General features: G+C 40.9%; 1 protein-coding gene across 2 annotated transcripts in view; it reads right to left on the reverse strand.

The window, feature by feature from the left end:
• EPHA4 (EPH receptor A4) overlaps positions 1-23,763 on the reverse strand; it is a 139,153-nt gene that overhangs the window by 25,182 nt on the left and 90,208 nt on the right. For both annotated transcript variants that reach the window (XM_003365125.5, XM_005610642.4), the window contains exons 6-8: positions 8,832-8,956; positions 7,688-7,847; positions 6,145-6,256 (exon numbers count right to left, since the gene is read on the reverse strand). In XM_003365125.5, coding sequence (XP_003365173.1) covers positions 6,145-6,256; positions 7,688-7,847; positions 8,832-8,956 — 397 coding nt within the window. The remainder of the gene's footprint in view (positions 1-6,144; positions 6,257-7,687; positions 7,848-8,831; positions 8,957-23,763) is intronic.

The raw sequence follows: 23,763 nt of genomic DNA on the forward strand, positions 1-23,763 counted from the left end.
TATATATAGATCTTGAATCCATCTTGATACTCTCTCTCTCTCTCTCTCTATATACACATATCTCACTTAAATGAATCATAAAATCAATTCAGTTGCTATTATAGCTCTCTAAATTTTGTGAAGTAGAAACCAAATTACTGAAAAAAATGTGGACATTTATGTCTCTGTCAAAAAAGTAAAATTTACATTGGAATTTGTAATCATCTTGTATTTTTTTAGAGCTTAAAGACGAGGTAAGTCAAGACTCTTACGGAGGAGGAAACTGAGGCTCAGAGGGGACTCCCTGAAGGCCACAGCGCGTCTTGGCAGTGTGGTCCTGTCGGAATCTGGTAACCTGAACCCCTGAGCTTTGAACAAGTAGAGAAGGCCGGGATGAGCATGTAAGATAGCAGCAGGGAGAAGCTAAAGGGGCTGAGCTGTGCAAGCAGAGAGGGGGCCCTCATGGTCACATGTTCTCACCCACGTTCCTCTCCTGACTGTCAGCAAGGCAGGAGCCAGCCCCACAATCAGAGGCTCACAGCCTGCAGATGTCCTCCGTGTGTACAATTCCCTGGCAAATAATAATACCTTGCACTTTTCCACTGCATTTAACTTTTCAAAGTGCTCTCATCACATGTATTATTTCCTCCCCCAACTGTTTGCAAAGCAGGAACCAGCTTAGTAAACAGAGGCCCCAGTTACTAGAGTCAACTGCGAAGTACACGTCATTCGGTCCCAAATAATAGCTTGCATTTTCACTTGCATTTAACTTTTTAAAGAGCCCTCATGTCTATTATTTAATTGCATCCTCACAATAACCCTGAAAGCAATCGAGCAGACAGACACACACTCAGTTCCATTGCACAGATGAGAACATGGGAGCAAGGGCCCAAAGATTTGCCCATGACTCTCTTAGCAAGTACAGGAGTGTGTCTGCCCTCACCAGGCTCACTACTTCACGTGCCTCACACAGTGGAGAAGTTATATGATGATATCTGATGAGAGTTCATTATGAGTTCAATATTACGTTTTATATCAGTAAGCCCACTTCAATTGGATTCCACTGCTCTCAAAATCCATTGCTTCTTGGGGCTGGCCCCGTGGCCGAGTGGTTAAGTTCGCGCGCTTCGCTGCAGGCGGCCCAGTGTTTCGTTAGTTCGAATCCTGGGCGCGGACATGGCACTGCTCATCAGACCACGCTGAGGCAGCGTCCCACATGCCACAACTAGAAGAACCCACAACGAAGAATACACAACTATGTACCGGGGGGCTTTGGGGAGAAAATGGAAAAAATAAAATCTTTAAAAAAAAAAAAAAAAAAGTTTAAAAAAAAAAAAATCCATTGCTTCTTCAAAGCAGCTAAACACGTTTAAACATCCTGAAACCAAACATTTGTGTGAAAGTTGTGGTCCCCTTGAATCCCCCGCCTTCCCCTTTTAAAGGAAATGTAAGAGTGTTAGGTCAGGAACTACAAAAACAACATTTCATGTCAGGGAAACACGTGGCTAGGTCCCCAGGGCGAGATAGGGTCCTGCCAGCCAGAGAGATTGCATCTTATCAGAGCTCCTAAAAGCATTATCTAAAATTACAAGGATATCTTTTAAACCACTTTAGATCTCAAATACTGATTTGAATTTCTTTCCTTTAAAGAAGGAAAAAAATGCGTAGAGCGCAAGAGCTTTGCTACCAACTTTAAATTGTCAGTGAGTTTGTCAAAAACCCTGGGATATACCAATAGAAACAAGCAGCCTCAAGCTGCCCAGGAGTGCAATTATCCGTTTTACGTTGAACACACTCATTAAATATGTGCAAAGCCAGAGGAAATGCAAAATGGCAGGGATCATTAATTATAAGGCTGACCCGCCCATCCCTTCCCCAGACTTCTAAACGTAGAAGGAGGAATTAAATTAGTGAAGGTGTATTTTTAAAGAAACTTCTTTACTTGGAGCTTTGCTTGGAGGAGTACTCACTAAAAGCACATGGAATGCCCAAAAAGAAATGCCAGGATTACTGTTCAAAGGCTAATTGTAGCCTATTAGCTTCTTAATAATACCTTGAAAATGAAAATGCCTGAGTCCTGCTCTATCTTTGTCACCTGATGACCCTTTATCCTTGGCTCCTGGGTAGGACAATGTGTCCGTTATTGTCCCAAGAAAGAAAGCCCATTGAAGCTGATTATTTGGTCAGCCAGCCTGGAGGAAAGTACACAGCCTAGAAAGTGCTAACTCTGAATTGACATCCGACGCAGATCACCTGCATGGCAGAAGGAAACCTTTGTTGAAGATTTTCTAATTATAGAGACGTGGGCCAGCTGATTAAAAAAGGGAAGGAGGGGGAGTGGTTGGTTAGTGAATGCTCCAGAAGGAAGCGTGGCACCTTTCAACTGCAGGAGTTGGAGAAAAGGGCCTCCTTTGCAGGTGAAACTTTGAAAGAGTATGAGCTGAGCCCTGCCCGCTGTCAAAGGGAGGCGTACTAAGGGTATTAAGGGACATTGTTGATGAACAGCATGAGCCCCAAGCTCTGCCCTCCCAACCAATGTGTTGTTCCTGGCACCTTGACTATTCAATACAACAAACAAAATGGTGGAAGGGGAGCCTGGCAGGGGCCCAGCAGAAACCCCGCTCTTATTAAAATACTAACTTCCCTGATCAAGTGGACAGATTTGATTGATGTGGTTCACTGTTCCAAAACTAATTAGTAAAAGGTAAGTAATTTATTCAGTTAAAGTGCAGATTAAAGAAGATAAAGCAAAGTAATAACTAGCCCAGCTTCAAGAGGCCCTTTCCAGCGTTTAATGGCATCACCCATGAAGATTCATAGAAGCCATCCTTCGTTTTCCCCTTCCTTAAGCTGTCATTGTTCTTGCATCAAATGATGTCTAAATGTTCTTCATGAGCAACATTTTGAAATGGGTGGAATTGAACCGTACAATTGCATGCAAGTTGTTTAGAAATGTTCTTGCAGTACCATCTGCCCCCTAATTGTATGAATTTACATGACTTCATCAGAGCCAATTTAGGCTAACATTTAAGTGTATTCATTCTTATGTGATCATAATATTCCAATTAGGACACCAGAGAAGACGGATATAGACTGAATGGTAACTGTTTGAGCATTCCTGGAGCTGTTAGCTCCAAAGTAGAACATCTTAACCTTCATAAGAAGACAAAACCAATTTGTAATGGACCACTTTATATTGTCCATTAGACTTGCACATTAATTCACAGATTACAAATGTTATCAAAATCACTGAGGAAACTTGAAATTTGGGTTCAACAGAACTGTCAATGTTAGCTTTTAATGTGGGTCAAATTTTCAGTTCAAAAGACATTAAAATAATCTATCTATGCCAGTACTGGAAGTCAGGAGAAGGATGCCTGTCCTTATCAGGCAACCGACTAGCTGTGTGACCTCGGTTTAGTTAATTGTTTAACCTCCTCTCCAGGCCTCAAGTTCCTAATACACAAGAGGCCAGTGTTTGAATTGAAATTCCATTTGGGGGAAACACTCTAGCTTAAATCAACCGAAATTACTACTTTTTGGGATGCTTCTGGAGGCAATCCAATGAAATCATTAATATAAAAGGGGGGAGGGGATCAGAGAAATTTAACACATTCGCTCATTAGTCCTGGAGGTTATGACCTTATCGTTGTGTTTTATGATGTCATTGTTAACAGTCCTTTCAAAAATCACTTCAAAAAGGCAATAAAGTAGTTACACTGTGGAGCTCACGAATGTGTACCTAGAGGAGAACAGAGGAAATGGTGCCGTGCTGCCAAGAGAATGTGCACATGTGGTTTGGGGATAAAATTTCTAGGAACAGCATCACATGGGTATAAGTGCTGGCCCTTATACAACCCAGACAGCAAGTACAGTTATGGGCTCTGCAAAGCTGTCAGAATCCTTAAAATATAACTCAAGTGATGACGAAGACACTGATCAAAGAAGCCTATAAAAAACATGTTAATTCGCTTAACATCACATCGGTGGTAAAAACATACACTATATCTAAGTCAATGTATTCTGTATAATATTAATTTTAAATATATAAAGTTTATAAACTTAGCATAGTTTGATTCTTTCACAGAGATCCATTAGTGTTCACACATGCAAGTTGGCCAAAAAAAAAAAAAGATCTTCTCATTGAAAAATAGAGTAGAAAATACTCTACTCTGGCTTACCTAAAGCATGAGCTTCTCAGTATGAAGGGAATATATTGAAATAAATGAAACAATTGCTATAAAAAAATTCTAGCAAGATACCAGCTGTGAGCCTGAGGCCGTTTCCTCTTTCTTAAATGACAAATTAGCACCTGACAGACTTTCTCTTGGAGGTGATCAGAAGGACTGAATCATTTCTCACTGTGTGGGTCCCGGCCCATCTACCTCTTAAGAAATCTCATAGGCTACCAGCAGTGTGGAACCCGGTTGGAGAGGACACACCCTAGAAGGGATCTGTCTCTAGCATCCATTCTGGCATCAACATTCTGTGGCTCCATGACGAAGAGATGCAGCCCCATCACACCTTCCAGGCTAGGGTGTTTGATCTGTTGCTTTCCCAGCCTGCTGGCTGAAGTGTGGCAAGATTATTCTGGAGGGTACCATTTACCACCTTTCATTTCACTAACCCTGAGCTAGACTTTTGTCCGCACTACCCATCTCCTCTCTCTTCACCTGTTCTTGTCCCATTTAAACATTTGCAGTCCAACATGACAGAGCACAACAGCCTGCGTGCAGAGAAGAATCAGCTGAGTGTGCATCGGCCGTGGCAAAGCCTGTCAGCTACCTGGCTCCAGGCAGCCTTTCCCATGACAGCTTTATGGCCGACACTAAAGAAGAATCAATAGGAGGGCAAGGGGTTGACATTTCATTTTCTAAAAAGTGATCCATTGAGGACCAATCACCACGCACTGTTTATCAGCCTTGGGAAGTGACATTTTTTTTTTTAATGGGGGAGAAGGAACAGGAATCATCACTGGGTTACTCGACAGGCTCAATTCTCCAAGGTGGGGACTCATAATTGGAAATCCGATGCATCCTGCCATCAATCCTGCCTTCAATAATAAAGTGATCAATAAAAGCAGAAAGGAAATTAAGTCATCAAGCTTGCGACGCTATTTTCTATAGCGACAGCTTTTAATAAACTTGTCTTCCCGAATCACATTTTCCTGGGCTCTCCCTTTCTTTTTGTCAACATAGAACATCCGAAAGAAACTTATAATGAGGTGACATTTCTGATGACTCTGGTTTGACTGCTGTATTTAGGACAACTTAAAAATGAAAAAAAAAAAAGAAAATCTCAAGGAAAGCTGGCCTATAACTCGAGAAGACTTCCACCCACCATCAGAGAAAAGTTGGAGACACAAGAGGAGACCAGCTTTCTGCAAGGCACTGGTTCAAAAGAATATGCTGCCAAGCCTTTTTATTTCTCTCTCTCTTTTATAGATTGTTTTTCAAGTACCAAGTTTGTAAACTCTCATAGAACAAGGGAGCTGCTGTTTTACATTCATTTCTGAGAACAATGCCATGCCCACAGTGGGCTCAATGGGTATTCTCTGGAAATGTTGATGGCTTTTCCAGAGAGAAGATGGAGCCTTATGCCCATTTCTTTGCTTCCATTGCCATTTTTATTAGCCAATACTATGTTGAAGCACCTACTGTGTGTCAGATTCTCTCTTTTGGCTATCAAAATTCTCCTGTCAATAGCTCTTCGAGGCAGCAATTATTATCTCTATTTCATTAACAAGAAACAAAGACTCAAAGAGGTTAAATAATATAGCTGACCAATGGCAGAGCTCAAATCTGGGGCCCAAGTTTTGTATGGCTTTTTTTGTCTTTGGCAGTAAGTCCAAGCTTAAGAGACGTATAAATGTAACACCTTATGACTTAGAGTATCTAGAAATCTCCCATTGGCTTGCTTTTCGGCTTGGTTTCCTGGAATTAGTTGGGTCTTTCCAGGACTCTCAGCTGTGAGGACTGCCACCAGGGTACAGGCCCAAGCTCCAGAGGGGGATGGGGAGATCAAAGCAAAGAGGAGGGAGCTTGCGATGCAAACGCCGTGTTTATGATGCTAATCAAAAGCCTCAGCTTTGTGTGGAGCAGACAAAAAGCTCCCTCATAAAAACTAGGAAGGTGGGGGAGGGCAGTGAGTGGCTTAAGTGCTTACCTCCTACTGATGACAAAGGCTGCGATGAGAATGACCACCAGTACCACACTGCCTGAGACGGAGACCAGAAGGACAGTGGAGTTGGCCCCATCTCCGATGATCCGGGAAGGCACTGGCAAGACAATTACACAACGGTCACCTTTGGGAAGGTCCTTAAGAGCTAGAACTTCTGACTGGATCACAAGTTTCAACTTTCTGAAGGCTTCTGGAATGCTCACAATCTCTTTTGCCCTTCGTTAAGTATTCATGCAACAGCATTTTCTAAGACAGCCTTAATGAGACAAAGGCATTCTTTCTATAATTGGATGGAGAGCTTCAACCAGAAGACTCTTATTAAACCCTGTGGTAAACGTTACCACTCACTGCTTTCTCTTCTTTTTCATTCTGCTCTCAGCCCTAACTCTTACATAATGATCTGATGCATTCCTCAGCGAGAGAGACACTTGGAAATTTCAGAGAGGACAAGCAATTTCCCACGTCCCACCCCAACCCCGAAATCTATCAAAAACCTACCTATTAGTACCCAGCTCAAAAGCCATTTTCTCCTTGAAGCCTTCCAGGATAATCCCAAAGGATGTCAAACCCCTCCAGATTCAATACTAGAGTATTTTCTCTTCTGCTTTTTTCATTCTTATTTTATTTAACAATTTGTGAATAAAATTACTTTCTAGAACTGAAGTCAAACATTCTACCCCACCATTTCCTTATCAAGTAGGCTCAATTTTGGTCTCTTAATTACGGAGGGGGAAATATCTTATGTAAACTGCTCACTCATGGGTACACCTTCTGTTAACATTTTTGATTCAATCAACCACTTGACCCAACTCACAATATTGAAGGACTTGATATATCTGTCCAAAGGGGCTTTTTTTTCTTTTAGGAAGATTAGCCCTGAGCTAACATCTGCTGCCAATCCTCCTCTTTTTGCTGAGGAAGACTGGTCCTGAGCTAACATCCGTGCCCATCTTCCTCTACTTCATGTGGGATACCTCCCACAGCATGGCTTGCCAAGCGGTGCCATATCCTCACCCAGGATCTGAACTGGCGAACCCTGGGATACTGAAGCGGAACATGTGAATTTAACTGCTGCACCATGCCATGGGGCCGGCCTCAAAGAGGCTTTTTCAAAAACTGATCTGACTTGATTTAAATAGATTCTTAGAAAAAAATAGGAAAGAAAAACTTTTTGGTCTCTTCTTTAACCTTTCCAGGGAGAAAACTTCCTACCTTAATGTAAGATAGCTTTGCAACTCTCAATTAGTCATTTAAGCAATCCCATTTTTCATGGTTTATAGAAGGTTCAAAACAAGAGAAAAGTAGACAGCATTCTTCAATCTTATGAAAAGACAAGTCAAATACTATTATGAAAAATGCTCTTCTCTAAATAGCATGAGGTTTCTAAGTTAAAGACATTAGCTATCTAATTTCAAGCAATGTTCATTGCAACAAAACGTTTGCCTAACCAAAAATTATGTACAGCTCCTTGAATTTCACTCTAATGGGATTTGCCCTGGATTGTAAAAAGAACCTCAGAACTTGTCACCTGTGTTGGTTGTGACCTCCAGGGGCTCGCTGAAGTCTCCATAGCCAGCTGCTGTCCTGGCCCGGACATGAAAGACGTAGGAAGTCAGAGGGTTCAGGCCCTTGATGTCCGTGTTCCTGGCAGCCGTCCGCACGATCCGATAGCTTCGCTCATTCTGATCCTACATTGTGGGAAGATAAAATTGAGGAAGGCGGCCAAAGAAATCCTCCACTTACTCTTGGCACAATATTATAGGAGCTAAGCCAGTCTACTCAGGAGTTGAAAGTACATGGAGATTTATAAACTCTCTAAATGCTATATTCTCTTCAATGTTAGAAGTATTACTGATACTTCTTAGATGTTGAAAAAAATGCGGAGTTCAGGTATGATTTGCTGTTGACCTTGACCACATCCAGATCTTCACTCATAATCTCTTTTGAAAAGAACATGAGATGATGGTTGGTGGCTTTTCTCAGTCCACACCCAGCAATTTAACAGAAATAACTGTAAGAAACTCCCTTGTCTTTTTCTATTTTCCGTCTAGAAAATGTCAAAAATGTTGTAATCTGGTTTCAATGGAAAATTTCCTGTCCCTTTTCTCCTTTTAAAAAGGAAGCCAATACAAGATTATCTTCCAAAAGAAAGAGAAGACAATTGTTCATTTTCTAGACAACCTTGAATGCAAATAGTTCTCTTCACAATTCTGTCCTTTAAGAGAGACAAGTTATTTGTAAAAATAATGTCTTTCTACAACCCAAAGAGGCTGAAGAATGTAATTTTCCTTCCCTGATTTTCTATTAAAAGTCACCCAAACCCACACCTTGATACTGAATAACAATGATCTACTTAAACAGATCATTATTTCAACTTTTATGAGTCATTCTCCCTGATGGAAGGTTTATAGATCAGAACTTCTGAGCTATCATGGTTTCCATGACTAGATAGGAAAAAAATACAGTTACTTTAGAATGTAACGTCTTTTTCCTATTTTTCAAGATAACCAACTTAACATTCATACATAAAGTTCATAATTGAATTTGATTGGGAAGCAAAATGTATTTGGTTTAGAGATTCACTGGTCTTCCAGCATTTACTACTGGCCAAAAACTATAGAGACAAAAGAAGGAAGGGAGGAAGGAAAGAAGCTTGTTCATTCAAGTAGTACCTTCTCATAATACTTGACTTCATACTCCAGGATCACCCCATTGGGCCGATCTGGTTCCAGCCAAGCCAGAGCAACACTGTATCTTGTAACTTCTTTAGCCTGCACCAAAGCAATGGATGATGGTGCTATTGGGAAAAACAAAAAAACAAAAGACATCTTACTTTAAGCGGAAGAAGAAACTGGTGGTATCAGTCAATAATTTCATCTTCTTTAAGATGTCTTCCTCCCGATCCCCATTTCATTCTTCCCCAGTACAAAAGCGCACCCTTTTACGGTTCTCTCCAATACTGCTTTGTATATGATTTGTCTTAGAAAGATAATCTCTGAAGGAAAAGCCTGGTAGGTACACAAGCCTACAGCATCACCTCTACAGCACCTGGAGCCATTCCTCCTAAAAGGCTGAAGGTATAGAGAACGCTATCTGCTTTTTTAGTTTTTGCAAGCCATGAAAGCCTTTTGAAGATCTCCTTTTAAGCTCAGCAAAACTGCATCTCATCCTACCTCCAAAGTGTTATGAGTTTCACATACTGGCCTTTAATTTTGTACAAGGAAGAGAATTTGCAACTCTTCCAGGGGTACCGTAGGGGATGCCAGAAGGCAAACAATTTACATACTTTCCAATATAAATAAAAGTATTGCTTAATTACAGTAGGAGTTTCTAGTTTGAACACAACCAGGCAACTAATGAAGAACACCAATAAGGCACTGATGGTCTCTCTGGACATAGATGGCATTTTGCAACTATTTTATAAGTGTTGAAATACTGTTTTTGCCTGCTGAGTAAAACCTTCTTTCACTGAGAAAGAACAAAGGCAGTTCCCCACTGGGTGCATTATCAGGGGTGGGGAGGAGGAGAATATCTGAGATTTATAAAACCAGGCTGCCTGATGCTTGCTTCTCCGCTGCGGTGGTCACATCTCTAGCCAGCTGTTATCAAGCTCGGCTGTGACTGACAATGGTACAAATGTGCCATCTCCAGGGAGAAGAGGGAGCATTCATGCAAACTGTAATCTTATCTAACAAAGCTGGTCTGTAGAACCAGAGATTAGAGGTCTTCCTAAACTGAATGTATCTTCTTGTTTGTTCCCCAGTTGTGGAGAGACGTGAAAACACTCCTCAAAAAATAGCCACAGAGGAACAACGGCATAGTGCCAGGTTCTCCTCCTGCTCTTCCTCAACACACATGCACACACACATGACTGCCGAACTGTAACTCGGAGGAAAGCAGAGGAAAAGTAAAATAAATTATCGCTAAAAATGGAATGGAGATGGCTTCAAACGCATCTGACCATATCTGACAGGTATACGGATGTCAAGGAAAACACAGACACACCATAGTCACACAAGGAAGCTTCCAGCTGAAGCCAATCCAGCAAGGAGCATGTCTTGGAGGTGGCCATTTGACAGCCTGGCATCTCCGTTAAGGGTGCCTCGAGATGGTAACACACACGCACACACACATACACACACACTTTCCTATTTCATTCTCTCTCTCTCTCCCCCCCAAAGCTATTCCAGATTAGATCTCAGGCATAAACGCAAGTGAAAGATACAGTGGATACACATGTCGCCTATCAAAGGCAACCCTAAGGTCAGGAATACCAAACTGGAGGAACAGAGCTGCACGCAGCAGACATATGGAAGCCACTGAACATCTGAAGAAAATGAAATGCGGAAATGTGCTCATTAGCTGTGTTAAGGCTCTCCTCCCCCAACACATTCACACACACACACACAAACACACATTTTCTCTCTCTTTACTGGTCGACACGGAGCCATTGTCCAGCAAAATTCAAGGAGTGACTTTCTTAAACATAGAGGTACCAAGGAGCCTAAGAAGGCTGCCCGGCTGTGAAAAGCCATTTCACTCCAGGTAATAAATATATTGCCTAACAGAACACTTTAGCATACACTCCATAAAAAGGGGCTCTTTAAATTCTGATATTCAGAATCGGAAAATGAAATAGAAAAGTGAGGCTTTTAGAAAGAAAGCGGGAGGGAGGAAAATCATAAAGTTATAAAATGAACTTTCTCTCAGCCATGGTCTGGGTCAGATCCTGATAATCGACAGATTTCTCAGGAAAGAATTGCCTGGCTGCCCTTGGAGTGCACTGATTAACTAAGATAGTCTCTCTCTGGCTGGTTTATCACTGAACTGCTGCATGTGGGAAATGAATCTGATTTCTATTTTAGAAGCTGGAGCAGAAGTATTCCTGCGCCCATTCAAAGGGAATATGAGCTCAACCAAAGCGCTCAAAAAAATCTCAGGCAGGGAGTTAACAATATAATGGTGGTAACTAATAGAATATTTCTAACGCAGCCCTCCTTGGAAAATTCATATGCACAAATGTGAAAATCAATCAACAGAGTGTATGCTGACTCAACTGTCGTAAAAATGGAGGAAAATGAGATTAAAGAGGAAAGTAGAATAAACAGTTCTAATTCACAAAAAGTATTATGTTGTACGGCTGTAAAGTTGGAATTCTTTCTGAACAGATGTTTTTCAGGAGAGCATTGTTATGAGGCCACGGTGACAAAAGCAATCCAGAACCAAGCGAGACTGAGAAACATACCTAAAACATGCAATTGCATTGCAGAAAATATGGCAGCCACCCTTCCTCCGGGAGGAGAGCTTCTTAACTTCTCTAGTAAGAAGGACACCAATTTGGGAAAAGTTGGGCTTTGCCACACTGCCACTTTGGAGGCAAGAGGCGGCTTGGATGTCCGCTACATTATAAGCTGCATAAGGGGTTTTCCCTCATCTTTCCTACCCTGCTTCCAAGACAGCCTCCAACTCTACATCTGGAAGCCATCACTCTGCCTGTGTGCCTGCCCGTGGCTCATTTCCCTAGAGGAGGCATTTGGCAATGGCATTTCTCAATCATTTCCCTACCCCAGCAATTCCCAAGAATCAGTCTTCTCATGCCACCCATGTAATTGCTGCCACATCCCTCTGCAACTTGTACTACGATTTAAGTAATGTTTTTCTTAAATCAACACACGCTATTATTTTGAGAGGAAACTTCTCATTACTGTTATCACTTGCAATTAATGGCAGGTAAGCATAAACATGAAAATAATATGTAAAAAATAAATGCAATCTATGTTTGCTGGATGCTCTTGCCTCTCCACACTTTGCCAAAAAGAGAGATTAGTCAGTATTAGAGAAGGATTAAGGGTAATCCTGGCACCAATTTGAGATTCCAACCTCAATGTAATCAGAAGAACTGAGAGAGAGAATTGAAAAGAAAAACCCTAACTTTCACACAATGCAATTCAGTATTATGTAACTTTTCATGGGTCTTCTCTAAAATCATCTTTGATGTCACCATTGGTATGTTTCCACACTTTGGTAAACACTGCCAAACCCTACTCAATATAGAAATGTTTTGGATTCTGAGTCCCAGTACCCTAGGGCTCTGCCCTTTGCTAACAGAATTAGAAGAGGAGATAATAGACTAATAAAATAACAGACTGAACACTCATCCCAAATCTATGCTTCACTAGGAGGTTTGACAAATCAATGCCTTAAGTTTAAAAGATGGCTTCTAGTCATAGTGGGAATTTTGGTCAACAGAAAAAGACCAAGCAGAAAAAACATCTTGTTGCCTCTCAGTTCTCTGATTTACATTCTGACACCTTATAGAGACGTGGTTCTTTCTCAGTACTGACTCATCCACTAAGCACATACTTAATGAGCACCAGTGGAACAAAGCAAAGATGGGAAGGGCAAAGAAAATGGAATCAAATACAATCCTTGGTATCAAATTAAGTACCATCTTATCAATTAGCCTCTTCTTAATTAGAAACAAGATGGGGAAATTTTTCTAATAGGTCTTATAGAGAAGACACTCTCTAATGTCAACTTAGAGGACCCATCTTCTAGAACTCAAGAGGAGACCATTCCTGCTAACCCTCTTCTTCTCCAAGTTCTCTCACGGCTACGGGGACAAGAAGTGGGCGTTTCATCATCATACAGTATCTTTAGACACGCAATACTCAGCTGACGAGTCAGAGGAGAAGCTGAGGGCTGATGTCAGTATCCTCACGAAAACAAAGAGATACCTCTTAGATGGAGAAACATTCCTATCAACTCACAGACTTCCTTCATAAAAGGAACGTTTGCTTTAAGGAAAGTTTTGTGCCCCTGGACATAAGCAGACATTTTTTAATGGCTGGCATCTTGACACAACACACAACACGGAGAGCTGGTCATGCTAGTTGACAGCCATCTGCTTAGAGAAAGATGACTGCTGGATGTAAAAATCACAAAGGCAAGAGCTACTAAAGGGTAGTTTTTAAAGAAAGCTTTGTGATTCAATTCAATTAAGTCCTTCATTTTCAAAGTTTTGAAGCAGAATTTCCAAAGACCAATGGACGTCTATTTTCCTGTTCTGAGATGCCAGTATCTGAGGCCACCTATTCCTATTACTCTCAAGGGGATTTCAATAGTTTTGAATCCAAAACATGTCCTCCATTTCCTCTTCTTTTTACTTACGAATCCTGCTGACACATCCATTCAATCATTCGACAAATGTCCTTTAAGCCTTTGCTTGAGGAACTTAAAATCCAAAGCAGAGCTAAACAGCCGTTTATATTTAAAAAGTTAAACAATACTTGGCTGAATGAAGATAGTGACTGAGCCCAGAAGCTAGAATAGCGAGGAGTGCATTGCGGACCACAGAAAGAAGCATGGAAGGATTTGGAGTAGGGCTGGGGAAGTATGGTCAAGATTTGCAGGGACGAACAGGAGGCAAAAAGGGGAAAGGGTGGCTGAGCCAAGTGCACTACTGCAAACATGATGGAATCTTCAAGAAATCACGAGCTCCCTGGTTATGTGAGGGTGGAGGGCTCATCCGGGACATGTGAAATGCAGTAAAGATGAAAATGTATTTGATCCACACACTTAAAGTATTCTTCACATTACTAATTTGGTGGGAAAGTCAATAAATTTAAAAAGAATTTTGGATACAATTCCAGGTTTGAAATTTACTGCTGCCATCCTGGGCAAATGACTCAAATTTTGTCACCTCAGTTCTCCCATTCTTCCCTCCCGATACAAGCATGTAAGCCATTAGAATGTACACACCATTAGGGTCGGGCTCTTCCTGGTTCATCTCTAATCCCCCCTATCCGAGCTCATCTCTGGCACACAGCAGGTGCTCAGTAAATTTGTCGAATGAATAAAAGTGAACTAAATGTTCAAATAGATCTAAAAACATCTTTGAAGATGGTAAACTATTGTCTAAATATAAAGTACCAGAAGTTAAGTCATCCTTAAACAATTTTTTTTTTTAAAGATTTTTATTTTTTTTTCCTTTTTCTCCCCAAAGCCCCCCGGTACATAGTTGTGTATTCTTCGTTGTGGGTTCTTCTAGCTGTGGCATGTGGGATGCTGCCTCAGCGTGGTCTGATGAGCAGTGCCATGTCCGCGCCCAGGATTCGAACCAACGAAACACTGGGCCGCCTGCAGCGGAGCGCACGAACTTAACCACTCAGCCACGGGGCCAGCCCCATCCTTAAACAATTTTTTATCTGCACCTGTTTCGGATGACTTTCTGTGGGTTTCATTTTGCTATTTAGGTTAACTAAGATCTTGACAATGAGACGTGAAGCAAATGACAATTCTAATTATAAGTGAAGTCTCTCTTTTTCTAAGGGATAAGTGACACTCCTGAACTTTTTTCAAACACACAGGCTGTAAAATGTCATTCAAATATAAGTTAACATTAAAACCAGTTTTCGCTGCACCTGTTATGGCCAGCATTTTGAAGGAGTGCTCTTTTGCTTGATGGAGGCGTTGACAATCGGCTCAGTGTTTTTCCTCTGTATCTGGAGGGCATATGCAACCATTTCTTCTGACTTCCTAACCACTAAGGTGTAGTGGTGTTGAGATTCCCCCAAGTCATAATCCTAAATCCAGAAAGAGCTCTAAGTATCTGCCTTGTTTTTTAAGACCAGAGTTATCTCCAACATGCACTAGCATCAATAGTCACTGCCCGGAGAAGCCATTAGCTCCTGCATACATCCCTGAAGTCCCACCAAAAGGACATCCTAGTTGACGTGTCAAGGGCCCAGAGTGGAGAGCCCTCTGCAGTCAGGGTAAGGCAGCAAGATCAAACATGTGGAACAGACTCAGTCTTTCCACGCACCCGTTGGAAACAAGTAAAATATCAGTTTTTAAACATTGAATAAAAACCAGAGGATAAAAGGCAAAATTCACCAAAGCTTGGAGGTTGGATGATCTGAGCTTTTTACAAGAAAGTCAAGATAAATTCTCCCCCCCTCAAACAATTCTGTATTCAAAATTCCACCTACCCTCGAGAAACTGAGAAAACTTTCTGAATAGAATCCTCATTTGCTACGGCCCTGTGGTCCTATCTGGTTTGAGAGTAGACCACAATGCATCGAGAAGGCACATGTGGGTTTCATCTCTGCGTGTGTTTTTGAGAAACAGAAACAGCACAGATGAGGGCCTCTATCCTGACTCTAACAGTGGTGTGTTTCACAACGAAGAATTACAGGAGATGCTTTGATGTCAAACAGAGGTGGCTCCTTTTAAGAAAACGGCAAATTTAACTTTCTTTGGTTCAAAGCTCAGCAGTTCCCCCTGCTCCCCACTGACGCGAATGCTGCAATTTTCTTTTATTCACTTCCTCAATGACTTGCCATTAAACACCTACAAGTCATTTTACTGCAGCAGTTCAGTACTTATGACACCCAAATAGGATGGAAAAGAGAAAAAGAGGTTGGAGAAAAGCAAGGGAGGAAGGAGTCATGCAAACTTTCATTTGTGAGCTATAAAATGTTTTCTTGGGTTCAGCATCAAAAGCAATGAATTAAAAACACTTTGGGGGAACTTGGTGGAGGGAGGGGAGGTGAAACAGATAAACTGCATTTCCCTACTGGCTCAAATTAGGGAGGCGGAGGGAGTAAAGCAAGAAATAAACAGATGCAATGAAAGGTCGGTCTCCAGCCTGTGGTCAAGGAGATGTAAAAACAGCCCTATCTATACGAAAGTCAAGAAACCTAAGCCTTGGATGTCAGTGGTACCCAATGCTCACTGTTTGGAGGGAAGATGACTTCTTAACTACAGCAGGGTAGCGTTTCCCTCTCCAGGATCTGAATTCAGAGATGGTGTTTACTCAAGGGATCTTTCTTGGACAGGAAAAATAAACCCGCAGTTTATACATATCTCTGTTCAATGCAAATCGCGTATTTAAATTTAATTACTTGGAGCTTAAGGTGTTTTGTTCCCTCTTTCTTTCTCATCTCAATGCCACAGCTCTGATTTGCTCTTTATCAAAGGTTTGTGCATTTTAAAATGCTGTCAAGCATCAAAATTAAATGCTTCAGAGCACTAATGATATCCTTGTGATTAAGGGTTTTGCCATCGCAGTGATGCAAAGAACTCCGGTGTTAATATTAATTGCTTTCTTCCACAACCCACCGAAGGGAGGGAAGAATTTCTTCTCAGAGCTTCACACCACCTATGGTACCACACACCACTGAGTAAATTTGTTCTTTACTATTGTCACGTTATAGTTCTCAACAGCACACTTGTGCTTTCATATACACAAGACCTCCTCGGCCCTACATTCAAGCAGCGGGGTTAGCCCTCTGCTATTTTTTAGGGAAGAATCATTAAAAGACTCAATGCCCATCTACTCTCCCTGGATACTTCACCAGTGTTGTAAGAAATTGGCTTTGTACCCACAGCTTTTAGCTGCTTATCATTAATCCACATAGGCACATTTTCTCATAATCAACATGGGAAATTGTTTTCAAAACAAACAAACAAAAGGTATAGAAAAACTTGATTTTTCCAAAATTGATATGGAATTATTTTCCTAGTTAACAAAAAGGCATAGAACCAAATTCTCAATTAAAGCCTTTAGAAGACTCTGAATTAAACGAAGTTCATTTATATTTAAATATGGAATTACTAATATTAATTAAGCTTATACTTAAAATGTATGAGGGATGCATTTTTTTCATGAAGTGATTTCCAAGGTCAGTAGAGAGCCTGTTTTAAATGAATACTATAAAATAAAGTAGGGCACTGTAACACTTAATGAAGGACACAACAGACCCCTGTTTCCAGCGATTTTCCGAATCTGATTTTGGGACACTAACAATGCTTTAACTAAGTGATCCAAGAATTAGAATTTACAAAGCATTTAACTCAGACTTTACTTATTTTTCCAGAGAAATGGGTGGCAGGTTATTTTAGACAACTCCTTTACAGAGAGCTATTCTCCACATTTTAATGGCTTTTTCTTTTTTTTTTTTTTTTTTGCCAGGGAAGATTTGCTCTAAGCTAACATCTATTGCCAATCTTCCTCCTTCCAAGACCCCCACCCCAAAGCTCCAGTACATAGTTGTGTATAGTTGTAAATTCTTCTGGTTCTTCTACGTGAGCTGCTGCCACAGCACGGCTACTGACAGATGAGGGGTGTGGTCCTGCAGCCAGGAACTGAACCTGGGCCACTGAAGTGGAGTGTGCCAAACTTTAATCACTAGGCCATCAGGGCTGGCTCCGCACATTTTAAATAACGGAATATGATGTTATTCTCAGCCTTCATGTTAAGTGGTTCGTATAAGGAAGTTGAAGGTGTCAGATTGGTCTCTGTGGCTAACAGTCCAAAGACGTGTGCTCCCTTCTCATAAATAACTGTTTCTGTGATGGAGCTGCACGAAGTCTATGTTCTAGATCCCTTTGCACGTGGGCTGGTTCATGTGACTGAGTTCTTGGCACTGGAATGTGGGTTGAAGTGATTACTCTTCTTCTGGACCAGATGCATAAATAGCTCCTTTAGGACCCTCCATCGTCTCTAACCCACAATCTTCCAGCTGCATGTTGGTGCCCAGGCCCATCTTGGATTGGAAGCCCTCCACTGACCCTCCCCTCATCACCACCAACTGGATGCAACTTATGCAAGAAATAATTTTCTATTGCGTTAACCTACTAACTGAGATTTGGAGTTTCAGCAGGTACCCAGTCAGGCAAAGTGCAGCCATTCAGCAAAGAAGAGGCATTTTCACTTAAGAACATTTTCATATAATAACTAACTAAAATAAAGTGTAGTAGGATTGTGGCCAACAGAAGATTGTGCCGTGGTTTAAAGGTGCGTGGATGGCCTTCGGGCTCCCTCTTAAAAACTCCAGCTCCCAGGCATGCACCACGAGCAGATACCCACTCACTTGTGAGAGACTGGGGAGGGCAGGCCTAAGGTCAGCCATGCCAGGCACACGCTGTGCAGCTACGCGGGGACACAATCACAGCCACAGGTCTTCCAACAGTGAATGAACTCCGCAGAATCACAAAGTACTGAGCTAAAAGATTCCACTGGGCTTGTTTTAATACTAAATGGGAAAAAACAGTGGGGTTCTTAAAATGGCTCGGTTGAGTTCTTTTTAGAAAAGAGTTAGTTTAGTCTTCATTGCATAGTTAGCTAACATAGTTGAAGACTTGGGCCATGTAAATCAGAGCTAAACAGAGAAAAATGGTTAAACGAGCAATAAGATGCTCTTGGCCCCCTCTGCAAGACACTTTCACACACTTGACATCATTTAATCCTATAACTCTCTGAAGTAGTTGCAATTAGCACCTTTGATTTCATATTTGAAACTCGTGCAGCACAAAGAAATTAAATAATTTGACTGAAGCTGTAACATGAGATTTTAAACCCACGTCTGCCTGACTCAAAAGTATGTGATCCTCCCACCATATCACGTCTGTACAAACACACACACGGAACTAGCCTTTATTGAGTAACTACTATGTGCCAAGTATTATTTTAAATCTCTTACATGAATTAATTCATATAATCCTCACAAAACCCCTATGAAGCAGGTGCTAGTATTATTCGCATTTTATAGGTTAGGAAAATAAGCTACAGAGGGTTTTGAATTACAAGGTTGAATTCAGAAGTCAGGTGCGAGAGAGACCACATTTTCAACCACGGATCTATAAAAAGCCTCTGATCTCTCCTTCATTCACTGGTAAGAAATTAGAGATTTGAGGGTTAAACGGTTTGCTCTCCCACAGCATCAGCAGCATCAGTGACAGAGCAAATCTCAGGGCTGCTGTTCGCTAGGTACAGAGCTACTCAGGTATATTTTTGGTTGCCAGAAATCCAGAGGTAAATTAGACACGACCCCTGTTCACAGACAAACCTTAAAGTTTTTGGTGATGAATCACTTCATAGTAGAACTTCCTGAAGAGCCTAAAAGAGAATCACCTAAAACCTAAAATTGCAAATACAAAACAAAATAATAGTATTTGGAGCTAGAGGAGTGGTAGGGGGCACAAGGCAAGCTTCTGGAAGGTCGGCAATGTTCTATTCTTTGACCTGGCTGATGCTCATACAAGTGTTTGCTTTGGGATAGTTCATTGACTATACTCTCGAGTTGTGTCCACTTTTCTGTATGTGTATATATTTCACAATAAAAAGGTTAGAAAACAAAGAAAACTATGAATTAAGAGTATTAAAGATGGAATACTAAAATTTATATTAGAAAGACCATTCACAATTTTTAATTAACCCTCTGGGTAAAGATCTAAAGGTATCATGAAAGAGCTAAGTTTTTCCAAATGAGGGCTGTTATAACTATTTAATCGTTATGCTTAATACCCGAGCTTTACAGATTCGAAACTCTCTGTAGCAAAGAAAATGCATTACTTCAATGCCTGTTTCACTTCTCAAAATAACTACTATCTTGAACTGGCGTTACTACAGGTATAGCCGTACCATTAGTTGCAGAATTGCAAGTGAGGGACGGCTCACCTTGAAACCAAGGCCCACGTCCCCCGGAATTAACTGGGGATGGCTTACGGGGCACCCGAGTGTCTCCAATGCAGTTCAAGTGTGTCTTCTGTTTCGTCTGAGAGTTGCTTGTTTTACTTTCTATTTGCTTACTAAGAAATTTGTTGGCAGGTTCTGACAAGGATAGACCAACACTTGCCAACAGAAACATGGCAGGCTTCAGTGCATATTTCCTGTTAAATAAGAATGCCAGTTTGAGGCAAACAGGAATGCAAGTCTCTCCACTGGAAGGCAATTTATAAGAATTTGCCTGAGCAAGACAACTGTTTTAAGAGAAGAGAACAGGGTGAACGCTAGCAACAATAGAAAAAGTAAGCAAATCTTCTTTTTCTCTGAGTGCCTCTAGGTAAATGCATCTTCTCATTGTGCCTCGGTATGTTGAAAAGTATCTAGTATAAATGCTTAGTTGAAATTATTTTATATGTGTCTTGGTTTGACAGGACAAAGAGCTCTGGGCAGAGTGAGCCCCTCCATCACCCACAATGCCCCCCAAAAGTAATCTGGAATATGGAGGATGGTGTAAAGGAAAGATTCTCTTCTATTGAGCAGAAATACAGTATAGAGAGCAGAAAAGGATTAGCTGCTGTGAGCCAAGGCTTCAGTTCCTTTAGCTGTCAGCTCCACTGAAGAGCTTCAGGCATTCCAAATCTGGAAAATAAAAGCTGTGCTGGGGACTTCAGTTTCTCTTTGTTGCTCAGACAGCTGCTAATCGTCCTGCTGTGTTAGGAACCAATGAGACAATGCTGGAACATTTAGCTTTCTGACATCTGAAGCATCTAGATCCGTCCCCAATTAAAGATGTATTAATCACAGAGACTCTAAAAGCCAGGATGATAGATGCACCCAGTAAATCTCTGCTCTTGCCTTTTACTTTCCAAGCTCAGGTTTCTTCATTTATAAGCAGAAATGCTTAAAAGCCTACTCCAGAAACTGACCAATAAATACCCTTGTTCATTATTTTATATCAGATGCTTGACGATTTCCTACCCCTGAGAAGCCTCTCAGAAAGAGGTAAGACATTGATCATTCTGCTAAAAGAGCCTGTCTGCTTCAATAAATAGATCCACTGTGGCTGTTGTCATCTTGACTTTTTAAATGTGATAACTAATTCGGGAGTATGGCATTGCCATTTGCTACAGCGACATCCAAATCATCTATGTAGCTAAAAAAAAATGCTATTAGATAAACCTAGGAAACTTCAGGGGACAAATATTCATAATACTAACACTGATAATACTAATAGTCTCCTCCAAGACAGGCCAGATCACCCTCAGGTCATGGCCCTGAGTAAGAGTGAATAAATGGTAGCTTATTCTGGATTCCGATACCTGGAACAACAGAAAAGAGTATGCATTGGATGAAGCCCCTTGAATTCCATGCTTTGAAATTTACATTTCTTCCTTATATACAAGGATGTCTTCATAGAGGCATCTCATCACTATAATACTAAATGAAAAGCTTCAACACATGAGGCTCATGTAACCTCAGAAAAGAAGCATTAGCTATTCTGAGTTATTGGAAATCTTTTGAAATTAGATTCTTATTTTTTATTGCTGAGGCTAACGGAACTCATGAGAGACAAGTGCAATATTTGCAAGATGCCAGGTTGGTGCCAGCTCAAGGCACTGAATTCCTTGGCTTTCAATGGAGCCTGAATATATCATGAATAACTCCTTTCCCATCACCGTCACACTGACGGTCCACTGTCTTCCAAGTTGAAAGACTAAGAAGTCAATTAGTGTCACTTATGATGTGAACACCTGTCGACTAAGACCTGGACTGAGACCAATTCTATTACCATAGCACTCAATGGCTGCCAGATGGTCAGGCCTTGGACCACTTATGATGTAGTCCAGATTCAAGGAGGTGACCTAAAGACAGAAAGGTCCAGAGTCCCATTAGTCATCTTCTGAGCCATCCAATTCCCCATCATATATACTTGGAACGGGATACTTATTTTTCCTAATGGTCATTTAAAAGACCACATGAGCTGCTCAAAAAAAAGTCACGGTGACCAGAAATTGAGGATATGAGTCCCATAAATGGTAAGCATGCTCACTGACCACTGTCATTTTTATCTCTGAAACTACTTTTTAGTAGTTCATTTTTCTTTCTCTTATTGTATTTTGAAACACGTAGGCAGAATAGAGAAAAAAAACTGAAATAAAAAATATCTGACAAAGAATAAACTGGAGCATGAAATTACAGGCTACAGATTATCATTGACAGAGTGAGAAGGGCAGAGGAAATATTTCAATACAGTTTTAGTGGCAAATCTATGTGTTATATGCTCCTCAGTCCAAATGTTGCTTGGCTTAAAGAGAAGTGATGGCAAAGGATAATAAAGTAGAACATTATGAGTGAAAAAAAAGAGAGAGAGAGAGAAATAAGAAGACCAACCAGTGAAGTACTGAGACGCTCCAATTTATTCCCAGTTTGGTTTCACTGCATGGAAGTCTCGGGAAAATTCTGAACACAGGGCATCAAAATATTCAGAGGACAATAAGCATAAACCATAGAATGTTGAGAAGCTGGTTTTCAGTACTACCTCAGGAAGCCTTCCTTTCACTTGTAGCCAAATCTTTCCCATTCAGTTTCTTGCTTGCTATGTAGACAAGCAGAAAGAAGTGACTGGTTAAGTGGAGGGAAGAGAAGTAGAGAGCTTTGGGTTCAATTACAACCAGCACATTTTGAAAACGCTTCAAATACAAATGGTCACCACATGCTATGTTCTCAAAAAATGTGGCCACTAAATGATATTCCTGTAGCCGTCATATTTGAAACTCTATCTTTTTGGCAATTCTCTTAAAAGCTATGATAGAGGTTAGGAAAAGGAGCACAATTTATGAGATGGGATTTCAAACTTGGGAATTTGCAACCGTAGAATTAATTTTTTTTATTTTATTTTGGGGTATCTGCCAGAAACTAAATTGTATGTGCCAGATAGTTTAAACTCCTACAGGCATTGTAAGACCCAGGCTGAAACAACTGAGCCATTAAATTTTAAAATAGCATTAAGGCCAATAGATGTCTCCAACTGGATCTGTGCTTAAGAACTCAAGATGACTTTTGTAGTCATAAAAAATAACAAAGAATGTATTAGGAAAGCTGTAACTGTTTTAGGACTTGACTTCTTTTCTTTTCTTTTCTTAACTAGGAGGTTCCCAGCATCTCACTGGGGCCTCTCTTTAACACAACTTGCTGAAGTGTGAAATTCAGTATTACTGGCTCCACCCAGGAGTCAATCTGTAAATACCGGAAGGATCTCATTAGAAAAACATCACACCTCAAAATAGTCCCACAGCATGATCTCTAAGAAAGACATTGGAGCAGGACTCCAGCACACTATGGGCAGTTTTATGAAAGTGATTTCGTGTGTGTTCTGAAATAAGAAGGGAGAAAGACGTGGAGAGAAAGAGAAAAAAAAGCCATCATCCAAAGTAGACATACAGTCGAGGTTACACCCTCGAAGAGTAACAGTGAGATTTAAAGGGCAAGAATTCTCATCCATCATTCTCCACAAACAATACTTTTATATTATATAAAGATTCCTTAAAAATATTACCAGCCTCTTAGAGCCACATCTGAATTAGCTGACTGCTCAGCATTGGTATCTACAATGAGGGCTGTGAACACAACTTAGGCTTTTAAAATTCTATGAGCCCTGTTCCCGGTTACAAGAAGACACTTAATTTCACAGGATGCGATTCTGCTATATTTGGACTCCTCACTTTCAGTGGAAAACAAAGCAACAGGAACCCCTATACATACTGCAATGACAACCCCACCCTATTTTAAATGGGGAGAAATGAGATGATGTTAGCTCCAAGGATTCCCAAGACTCACAAAGCATCCTCCAAGAGTTTCCTAAAATCGTGCTCTCCGAGAGCCCTGTGGGATCAGGATCAGATTCAGCTGGTTTCAACGCAAGCAAAGGCTCCACGAGAAACTCTTAGGATCATCCGCAAATTTCAGAGGAAAAAACAAAAGTCCTTGATTATCTTGGTGGGTGGAAGGAACACATGATTAACTTTTCAGCTAGTTTCATATTCAAAATCTTTGGCCTGTTTATACGTGTGCCCCTGCCTTTGATAAAAGAAAAT

Source organism: Equus caballus, chromosome 6, assembly GCF_041296265.1.
Source record: "Equus caballus isolate H_3958 breed thoroughbred chromosome 6, TB-T2T, whole genome shotgun sequence".
Classification (NCBI taxonomy): domain Eukaryota; kingdom Metazoa; phylum Chordata; class Mammalia; order Perissodactyla; family Equidae; genus Equus; species Equus caballus.